Below are 10,896 nucleotides of genomic sequence, written 5' to 3'. Positions count from 1 at the left end.
TATCTCGAGTATGTCCTCTGCCCGGGGCAGGGCAGGGCCTGCTCCCCCCGTCCCTCCCTTCCGCAGGCTGAGGAGGAGCGCGGGGAAGGCAGCGGGGTCCCTGGGGATGTAAACACGCTTTGGAAGAGACAGTGGAAAATACGGCAAGTCAGAGCTTGCGAGCAACCATACTGTGTGTGGGACGTGTTCCTGGTCGTGCCGTGCACGCCCACCCGTTGTACCACCATATATATCCGTGCCCGTAACCCGGCTGAGCCCCGGCAGCCCGGACTCCCTGTCCGTCAGCATCAGCTGGGTGGGAACGCGTCCCGCACGGAGCCGTGTCCTGCGGGGCGTCACGTCCCAGGGGTTCCCTCTGCCCGGGTGTCCGGGGGCGGCTGCTCCCGGGCCCTGGCTGCGGGGGCTCCCGTCGGGCGCTGCTGGCTGCCCGTGTGGGTGGGGAGACCCAAGTGACGGGGCTGCTAGGGAAAGGCAACAAGGATCGCCCGCTCGGTGTTCGCTGCTTGATGTTCTGGCCGCATCCCGGCAGGCGCTACAGAATGCTCTGCAGTGTCGTTCCTGCACAGCCCGGAACGTGAAGGTGAGAGCAGCAGGGCTTTTTGCCTGGAGCAGTGCACAAATGAACTTAGTCGCCGAGATTGACAAGAAACTGGAAAGCAGTGAGAGAAGGGGTGAGGAGCAAAATCCACTTAGGTCAGTAGGATTTTTGTCACTGACTGTTGTTGCTGGCACAGGGTCTAGACACCTGTGAATTTGTGTCCTCCTCATTGTAAAGTCATTAGGAACAGATGAAAGGATGTAGTATAAGTGCTGTGAGAAGACAGTTTTGCGCTGATGGTGTGCAGGATGTGCTTGGAGTTGTGCCTGTCTCTGCCTTTTGTCTGCCAGATGACCTTGGACAAGTCACTTTGGTTTTCAGTGCCTGCCTTGTTCTCCATGTTTATAGGATGAGGACACCCATAACAGCCTCCATTAGTGGAGATATATGGAGCCTCTGAGATCCAGAGATCAAACATGCCCTGTCAAAACTGTGGTATGGTTTTAATGGTTAACAGTAATAAAAAGGGTGACTTAAATGGCAATGTAGGACTTTATACCAGTGACCCAGAACTTTATAATTTCTATTTAGAGTGCTTGGCTGTATTTTCATGAATCACTGCTGCCTTTTCCACTAAGTGCTCAGTGATGGAGAGAGTTCAGATGTGAGGGACAGAGATAAGTAAGTTTTCTTCTTTGTGGAAAGCAAGTGACAGGCTAGGAAGCAAGGCAGAAGAACAAAGAAATCCCAAGAGGGCCCAGAGAGGTGCTGCTGGAGGGGCTTCTGCGTTTGTTTTTTGTATCTGTACTCTTTATCATCTTCTACTGCAATAGATTAAAAATGCCCTGCCCAGCCAGGTGAAGAGATGCAGAGCTTGCTTGGGCAAGTTAGGACACTTGTCCTTGGGCCACGTGCAGTCTTGTCTTGCTTGCAGACAAATAATCCGTGGTGGGATGGGCTGAGTTGCTGCTTCACTGGTGATGCCTTCCTGGTGCCTTTCAGGGTGGAGCAAGGGAAGGGAATTTAAGCCATTATTACCAGGAGCAGCCTGGCAGAAGAGCCAGGAGGCATTTAAGATACCTCTGTGTTGCTGCCAGCACACAGCGCAGGGTTGATGTCTACATGTGACCTTGTACCTTGCATCCACAAGCGTGCCAGATGTGCAGACTTGGCACGTCAGCTGGTGTGCTCTGATGGAGGGCAGCAGTGAGCTCGCTCTCACACTGGTGCAGTGAGAACACAGTGTGCTTAGGGACATTTTGCTTTGATAAGTTTTTTAGTACACTATGGGTCAGGTTTCTCAGTCGCAGCAATTCATCTTATGTTTATTCCAGTCAATGTAATTTTAGAGGCAAATTTTAATTCAGAATATATGTGCTACCAAGCAGACATGCATTCAAAGCACATGTCCCCCCACCAGGGTTGACAGTTTTCTGGATGTGGCACCTTGCAGGATTGGATGCATAGCAACTTTTTGTTTTGCAAGCATTGCACTCTACTGACCAGTCCCTGCAGCTTGCACAGTGATAGGTCACGATCCTGTTGAAGGTTGTACAGGGTGGCTGAGGCCAAACCACTGGCTAGTGCCCTTGCATCTGTTGTACCAACCTTCTGTGGTGTGGGATCTGCCAGCTCTTGTGTGTGCCCCTGGAGATGGGGGCCTATGGATGCTTAGATGCTGTGTCCAAGCAAGCACTGAAGTGCATCACCAGTAGACTGTTTTCAGCTGCTTGTTGTGCTTGTTAATTAGAATGAGGTAAGAAAAGAATGTAAATCTTAAGAAATGTCAATAAAATAGCAAAACTTAACTTCTGTACACATTTTAAGTATTGCTAGGATACTGTAAGAGAAAATCAAATGAAGCTGGTAAGGGAAGCACATTTGGCATACATTTATGGGTAACCGCAGTTGTGTTATATCTGGTTTTGCACAACCTATCTGCAAACTTTGCTAGAGTTTAAGTAAGTTTTTATCTGATGGATCAGTTAGATGCAAATTAAATAGGTTTTCAGCAAGATCCTAAATGGGAACACTTTTAAAAACAAAAAAAACCCAAACCCCTACACAACAAAAAAACCCACTTAAAATATTAATTTATTGTTTTGCTCTTCTAACATTCTGAATGTGCATGAGGAAAGACATTGATGTGTTGTCAGTCCATGAGAGCCAGCCCCAGTACACCCAAAGAGCTGGGACCTTGTATCACAGAAGCATAGAATGGTTTGAGTTGGAAGGGACCTTAAAGATCATCTAGATCCAACCCCCCTGCATGGACAGGAACACCTCCCACCAGATCCGGTTGCTCAGAGCCCCATCCCTCCTGGTCTTGAACATTGCCAGAGAGGGGGCAGCCACAGCTTCCCTGGGCAACGTGTTCCAGTGTCTTATCACCCTCAGACTACAAAATTTATTCCTAATGTCTAATTTAAATCTCCTCACTTCCAGTTTTAATGCATTACATTTAATTCATTGTTATTTCACCACAAGTCCTTGTAAAAAGTCCCTCCCCAGTTCTCCTATAGGCCCCTTCAGGTACTGGAAGTCCACTATAAGGTCTCCCTGGCACCTTCTCTTCTCCAGGCTGAACAACCTGAACTCTGTCAGCCTGTCTTCATAGGAGAGGTGCTCCAGCCCTCTGATCGTCTTTGTGGCCCCCCTGTGGGCTTTCTGCAGGATCTCCATGTCCTTCTTATGTTGAGGGCTCCAGAACTGGACACAGTACTCCAGGTGGGGTCTCTTGAGAGCAGAGTAGAGGGGGAGAATCCCCTCCCTTGTCCTGCTGGCCACACTTCTTTTGATGCAGCCCAGGACACAGTTGGCTTTCTGGGCTACAGGTGCACGTTGCCAGCTCATGTTGAGCTTCTCATGAACCATCACCCAAAGGAGGAACCAAAGGCATTTAAATGGTGATAGCTGTCCTTGGATGTGTTTAGTGCAGCTTCTTGAAGGTAGGCAGGTCCCTCCCTGGAGACTGAATGGTCTTTTGAAGCCTTGTATGGTCCCTTTTTCTGGCATTTCCATCTTGGTACCTGGGGGCATTTTAATTTTGCAGCTGGCAGCCAGCCCAGCATGGAGGGTGAGGAAAAACAAACCAAAATGATAGTTTCTCAGGCAGCAGGACAATCTTTGTCAAATCAAGGCTGCAGGTACATAGACATTTCTTGTGCTGCATGGGAGGAAGGAAGCAAACCGCCCTATAAAAATATTTGGTATACATTGGCTGCCATTAAGATCTTGGTTTTTTCATGCTGAACTGGGAGCAGGGTCTCCTTTCTTCTCTCACTCACTTGTTCTTCTACTGTTACTCCTTGGTTTGGCTTTTCAAGTTCAGAAAGTTTTGGTTTTCAAGTTTATTTTTTCTCAAAAAGCCTTTCTTAAAAATAACAAAGGAAGGAGTTGACAAAAAGACAGTTTAGTAGGTAAAGCAAAAGCCATGCTCACAAGCAAAGCAAGACAAGGAATTCATTCACTAGTTCCCATCAACAGGCAGGTGTTCAGCCATCTGTTAGAAAGCTGGGCTCCATTACTGGTAACAGCTGCTTGGGAAAACAAATGGCATCACTTTGAACATCTCCCCTTCCTTCTTCCCTGTCACACCCACAAGGTGGGCACGGCTCCCCAGAGGTGGGGACACCAATTAAATACCATGCCCCACAAGGTGGATACGGCACGTCTCACAGCGTGGGCATGGGTAGAGTTCCCCAGAGGTGAGGGACCAGAGAGATTTGGACTGGACCCCCTTGCTTTCTAAACTCCTTCTCAGAGAGGAGCCTAGGTGTGGCTGGATCCAATCTTTCTCTCTTCATCAGTCTCTTCTAACAACCCATTTGGCGAGATTAACCTCTGGAATTCTCTGCGCGGCACTCTTAAGACCATTACCCAGAGTCTTAGATAAAACACGTAAATTTAAGTAAGATCACAGAATCACAGAATCCCAGGGGTTGGAAGGGACCTCGAAAGATCATCTAGTCCAACCCCCCCTGCCAGAGCAGGGTCACCCAGAGCACATCACACAGGAACGTGTCCAGGTGGGTTTTGAATGTCTCCAGCAAAGGAGACTCCACAACCTCTCTGGGCAGCCTGTTTATAAAGCTTGTCAAAAAACATACAACAATATCACTCTCAAAACAACATGATATAACCAATGTAACTTAGCAAAATTTTACTCTCAAAACAACAGGTTACAACTGGAAAAGCAGCAAAATTAGAAATTATGTCACCCTTATGTGCCTAGAATAAGGTTAGAAACTGAGGGATGGGGGGAGGAGAGAGAGAGATGAAGAAAGTGGTGATAGGAAAGTTATCACCACCCTTGGATCCAGCGACAACGTGGTCTTGGGATGGCGGTCGTGCGCTCTGAATGTTTCGAGCCTGCCTCTTTGATGGTGCCTGACCCTGTCTCTCCTGGTGAGGCTTGACCTACTTTGCGCAGACTCAGTGTTGGATTTGGGAATGTTCTGGAAATTAGTTGGTGAGGCACGGGGGTCCAGGTGATCACTTGGCTCCCCCCAGCCAGATTGACCAAGCACTGACCTTTATTTTCAGACATGCGCTTAAACAGGAAAGTGGACTTTTGCAAGATGGCACTGTTCCTTATTAAGTAAGGACAGAGTCCCATTTATCAGGGTGGCTACTAGAGGAGGAGCTCTCCTTGCAAGGACAATGTCCAGTTTATCAGGGTGGTTGCCAAACAAAGGGCTCTCCTTGCAGGAACAGGGTCCAGGTGGTTATTGAATGAGGCCCTTACCTAAGCACAATGTCCAGTTTGTCAGGGCAACTGTTTTGAGACAAATATTCACTTTGGGAGTCTATTTCCCCCCACTTTATATGCTGAGCATGACATTATATGGCATGGGATATCCTTTTGGTCAGTTGGGGTCAGCTGTCTGGCCGTGTCTCCTCCAGCTTCTGGTGCACCCCCAGCCTACTTGCTGGTGAGACGCTGTGAAGAGCAGAAAAGGTTGTGGCTCTCTGTAAGCACTGCTCAGCAGTAACCAAAACACTGTTTCCAGCACAACTACAAAACGGTTGTTTTGTCATACTAGCTGTTATGAAGAAAATTAATGCTATCTCAGCCAAAAAAACAACACAAGAATTTAAAAAGACATCACATGCATTTGTGCTTTAGCTCTGATAAGCCAAGTGGTAAATAAATATAAATATTTGTTTTAATTTCCCAGATGGGAAGTAGTGTTTTTTTACTTCCTCAAGATTATGCCACAGAGCAGTTGCATAAAGAACAGATCCCAGGCTGTTCCTAATGTTTACTCAGTACCGCCTTTCCTCACAAATATGTAGCATTCACATTCCTATTATTGTATTTCAAGTTTCGTCCAGTGACTTAGCTATGTGGATGAGGATGCCCAGCTCGATGCCATAAGCTTTACATCCTGAAGTGTTCGTAGAAATTTTGCATTTCACTTGTCTGAGTTGAGACCTGTTGCAAAATTGCTGGCAGCTGCAGTGTGCAACCAGTGTGAAGTTGTCTTTGGCTCTCTCTTTTCTTTCGTTATCCTTTGATCTGGGAAGATGGGATTTCAGGTAGTGATGCTTTTTTCTTTTTTCCTTCTGCCATGTTTAGAATCCAGTAACGGGGCTGCTTTCTGCTGGTACAGATCATAAGGATGCTTGGGTACGGGACAATGTCTACAGCATTCTGGCTGTCTGGGGGCTGGGGATGGCTTATCGGAAGAACGCGGACCGGGATGAGGATAAGGCTAAAGCCTATGAGCTCGAGCAGGTATGTCAAAGTTTGGTCTAAACCAGCTACGCTTTTTGGTTTTTTTACATATCATAGTGGTTTTGAGCAGTGTATTCGCATTGCTGCTGTGTCTAGGATTTGGCAGGATTTTCCCAGCTTGGAGTATGTGTCTTGTTCCCATGACATCAGTATCTCTGCAGCACACGGTGTACTGTGTTCCCAGCAGCCTTCTAGGAAACAGGATTTGGGGAACTGTGGCAGAGAAGCTAACATCTGAATTAAAATATAACCCAAACAAACACATATGAGAATCAAACTTCCACCAGTTGGTCAACTGTTGAAAGTCAGGCTTCTGAGAGATTTTATGCCCAGATTTACAAGCCTCTCGTTAAACCTTGAGATCCTTCTTATGGTGTATTATGGAGCAGAGTATCAGGTCTAGGTCACTTGGATCCTAGGGTAGCAAATTTATCTGCTAGACCATTCTTCCCCATAAGGAAAAACATGCCATGTAAAGTAGCAGAATTTGAAATGTGCATTTATGTTGTCTCATGGAAGTCATACAGATTGTATAGACCTGTTTGATCAAACCAGACAAGGCAGCAATCTCCAAAGCAGTAAGACTCATGCTGGAGAATGAACAAGGCAAGTAGCTCACACAGTTAACTTCTATAATCTGCAGCTGAGAAAGTGGATATCAAAAGTGAGAGTGTAGAGGTGGGTTAAATGGGAAGTGGGGGAGTGTTGGTGTCAGTGTCCTGCTGTTGGTTTGAAGGTACTGGGTAGATTTTATGCTGACAGGTACTGCTTAAGCCAGGGAGATCGGTGGTGACAGGATAACCTTGACACAGTTTACGTTATTATATTTTGAATCTATCATAATTTGGGCGTAAAAGATGGGCTTGATTTCTTTATTTAAGACAAAATCTTGCACTTCTTTTTGCATGCACTGAAAGCCCTTTCTTTACATCAGTCATCTGTTTTCTGTTGAATTGTATACCAGGAAAGGCTAAGAGATCTGGGGTTTTTCAGTCTAGAGAGGAGAAGACTGGGAGGGGATCTAATTTATGTCTATAAATACATGAGGGCTGGGCATTAAGAAGGCAGAGACAAGCTCTTTTCACTTGTGCCCTGTGATAGAATGAGGAGCAGTGGACTCAAACTTGAGCATAGAAAGTTCCACCTTAACATGGGGAAGAACTTCTTTACTGTGAGGGTTACAGAGCACTGGAACAGGCTGCCCCAGAGAGGTTGTGGAGTCTCTTCTGGAGACTTTTAAGACCTGTCTGGATGCCTTTCTGAGTGATCTGCCCTAGTTGTGTCCACACAACTTTTTGTTCTGCTCTGGCAGGGGGGTTGGACTTGATGATCTTTGGAGGTCCCTTTCAACCCTGAATATTCTGTGATTCTGTATAAAGAGCAGAAGCAGCTCCATATGTTTTCCAATGATGTCAACGTCTTGCAGTCACCTACCAGTGTTCCCTGGATCTGTCACTCTAAAAATCATAATCATTATCATTATTCTTACAAAACATAGCATTCCCCTTATTTGCTTAGCTGGATAGGAGAACCACAATGAGTTGCTCCAGTGTTTAGAGAGAGCCTTTGGGGGATGTTTTCCTGAAGAGGGACGTGGAAATAAAAATAAACAAGTATATTAAAAAAAAGCATGTAAAGCATTTCAGGCAAATACACATTATTTTACCTGTGGCAGGATATTAGTGGGGGTGTGAACTTTGTCACTTTTGAATGTTGTTTGTCACAGCTGATGAGGTGGCCATATGGGGGTGTCACAGGTCTCTTTTGTTCCTGCAGAACGTTGTGAAGCTGATGCGGGGACTCTTACAATGCATGATGAGACAGGTAATGTCATAGATATGAGTTGAATTACTATGTGTTGTATTTACAAAGCATTTAATCCAAAACATACATGTCTTGTGTCTTTTCTGTAGAGTGATTTCTTTGCATGTGTGTAGATGGTGGTGTCGGGAGTCTTTTAAAACTCTTGAGCAAAACTCTGAATTTACTTGCACCTCTTTGGGATTGGGCTTGTAGCAAATCACAGTTTTGCCTTTGCAAACTGATTTTCACCAGGTTGGATACCTGTAACTAAGATCTGAACTCAGCAAGGTAATTTCATCTTACTCTTTCCTAAAGAGATGTGCATTTAGCTGAAGCCTATACACGCTGAAGTGAGGTAACAGAAATTAGGACCTCAAGTTTCTCCTTACCTAAGAAAAGTTGTTAATTTTGAAATTATTCAGAGAATTTGTTCTGAAATATTTCAAATTTGAGATTTTTGTGTTTTTTAGGTAGATAAGGTAGAGAAGTTCAAACACACACAGAGTACCAAAGACTGCCTACATGCCAAATATAACTCTGCAACTTGTGCCACAGTGGTTGGGGATGATCAGTGGGGGCATCTACAAGTGGATGCAACTTCCCTTTACCTCCTCTTCTTGGCACAGATGACTGCATCAGGTAAGCAGAAGATAATTTAGCCTTTACTGTTGTTGCAATTTTTTTTTTCTATTTTAGCTTTCATTTAAACAGGAAAAGTTGTAACTAGCTTCAAAGACCCTTACCTAATTATTACTCAGACAAAAGTAATATTTCTCTGGAAAAGAGATGGGACTTAGAATTTCATTTTTATAGTAACTGGCATTGTGCATTCCTGTAATATTTGTTGGCATACAAATACATGAGATACTTAGTCATGTCAGAAAAGAGATCTGTGTTGGAAGACATCATAGGATGTTCCCATGAACAAGCAGGTTTCTTCGGAGTGGCAACATAGTCAGGTGCCGCTAGCGTCATCAGTGTTACTCTTCTTGCTGGTGCTGTTTTGTCTCGTGCCCTTCTGAACTGTATTCCTCTTGTGAGGTTGAGGATTTGTTTCCTTCTGTGTTTTTCTGTCCCCAGAGCCTCTTGCAATTGACCCCTGCAGGCGCCTGATTGTCAGGGTGGTCCCTCAATAGAGCACTAAGCAAGCAGAGGTGTGGGGAGCTGGGGGAATTAGGATGCACTGCTCTCAAGGGCCAGAGCTGGCTCAGATGTGTCTGCTTTGTGCCCACTGTGTCTGAGTGCCACCCTCCCAGGAGGGAGGTCTTTGAAGCCGTATATATTGGTGGCATTTGAAGTGTTTTATCAGCAGCAAGTACTGAGGTTTGCGGCCTGATATTTTGAAATCAGCATGAGTTTTGCCATGTATTTCAGTGGGCAATAGTTGGTAGCAGATAAACAATGCCATGAAACTCACTGAAGAGTAGATATTTCAGTGTAATTATTCTGTATAATTACTCTGCCCTTCTTTTCATCAGGGTTACGTATTATCTTCACCCTTGATGAAGTTACCTTCATTCAGAACCTTGTTTTTTACATAGAAGCTGCCTACAAAGTTGCTGTAAGTAGTTAGTTATAGGTAAATAACCTGAACACTGCTCAGATGTGGGTGGAAAATTATTTATTGATGGAGTAGGAAAATATGGGCTTATTTTTCCATGGGAAGATATCAGAACCTGTCAGTACTTTACATTGTGAGCAGCATCGTTGAAGATGGTGGGAGGGCTGGGGAGGATTTGCTGTTGCCTGTGTGAGATGTAACTTTTCTATCATTATAATAATTTTCCTTTATTCATGATAATATTTCCTGATGTCTCATTAAAATCTTATGGGCCTTTCTAAAAAGAGCAAAATGTTGACAAACTTTTTGGAAAATTGCAAGTTGAAGTGGCACAGGGAGAAGCATGCTCAGGGGGAAGGGTGTAGGGTTTTGTGTGATCTCTGAAGACAGTGATTCATGGTTGTATACCTGATCCTGCTGGGGTATAATTTTATGTGCTGCTCTTTAAACATGAGGAGAAGGCTCTTTGGACACTTGGATCCTTTATTTTATTTTTTTTTAAAGGTAAATAAACTAATTTCATGCAGGGGTCTGGTTTTGTTGCCAGGAAAGTGGGGAAAACATTGTTTTACATATAATCATGCCATTTTTTTCTTTATGATATTGTTGCAGGATTATGGAATTTGGGAACGTGGTGATAAGACAAACCAGGGCATCCCTGAACTGAATGCAAGCTCCGTAGGGATGGCCAAAGTGAGAATGACCTCCTGACACCTCCTTCATGGCTGTTCTGTCATGCTGAAGGGCTCTGACAAACCTGGTGGCTTCCTTTGCATAGTCTTGGCCACTGCGATAGCTATCTGATTGTATAAGAATTTTTGTTTGGGTGTGAGTGAATATTTTTTAGTGTAAAATCCTTGTGATAATGGCTTTCATTCAAAGACCTCAGCACAGTTCTTCTGGGGATTGCAAGAAGCGTACTAGGTTCACTGAGCTGTTGATATGGTAGATTCAGTGAGAAGCAGTCTCATGAAGTGGCCGCTGCTTTTCTGTCCCACTTTCTTAGTTCTGCAGCCCCAGTATTACATGTGATGTTTTCATGGTAAGAGTAAAAGCACAGAATATCAGTCTAAGAAATTACTCACAAGTACTTTAGAGGGAAAAATGAGTAAAGATGTTCTTAGAAGAAAGTGGATGTTTTCAGTTCCCCCATAGCACAAGGTCACGGATATATGGAATGAAGCTCAGGTGGCCATCATTGTAAATGTGTAATTAACAACTACCTTTTTACATGGTGTCTGGGGGACTGGCAGA

The 10,896-nt window shown here is 44.7% G+C and overlaps 1 protein-coding gene across 2 annotated transcripts in view; it reads left to right on the top strand.

Annotated features, from left to right (window-relative positions):
* The first annotated feature begins 6,125 nt into the window (after positions 1-6,125).
* Positions 6,126-10,896, top strand: part of PHKA2 (phosphorylase kinase, alpha 2 (liver)) — a 37,870-nt gene continuing 33,099 nt past the window's right edge. For both annotated transcript variants that reach the window (XM_009997119.1, XM_009997111.1), the window contains exons 1-5: positions 6,126-6,278; positions 8,055-8,102; positions 8,552-8,720; positions 9,560-9,642; positions 10,255-10,335. In XM_009997119.1, the coding sequence (XP_009995421.1) occupies positions 6,216-6,278; positions 8,055-8,102; positions 8,552-8,720; positions 9,560-9,642; positions 10,255-10,335 (444 nt within the window). In that variant the 5' untranslated portion in view covers positions 6,126-6,215. The remainder of the gene's footprint in view (positions 6,279-8,054; positions 8,103-8,551; positions 8,721-9,559; positions 9,643-10,254; positions 10,336-10,896) is intronic.

Source organism: Chaetura pelagica, unplaced genomic scaffold (genome assembly GCF_000747805.2).
Source record: "Chaetura pelagica isolate M959 unplaced genomic scaffold, ChaPel_1.0 scaffold80, whole genome shotgun sequence".
Taxonomy (NCBI): domain Eukaryota; kingdom Metazoa; phylum Chordata; class Aves; order Apodiformes; family Apodidae; genus Chaetura; species Chaetura pelagica.
This window is presented reverse-complemented; position numbering and strand designations above follow the sequence as displayed.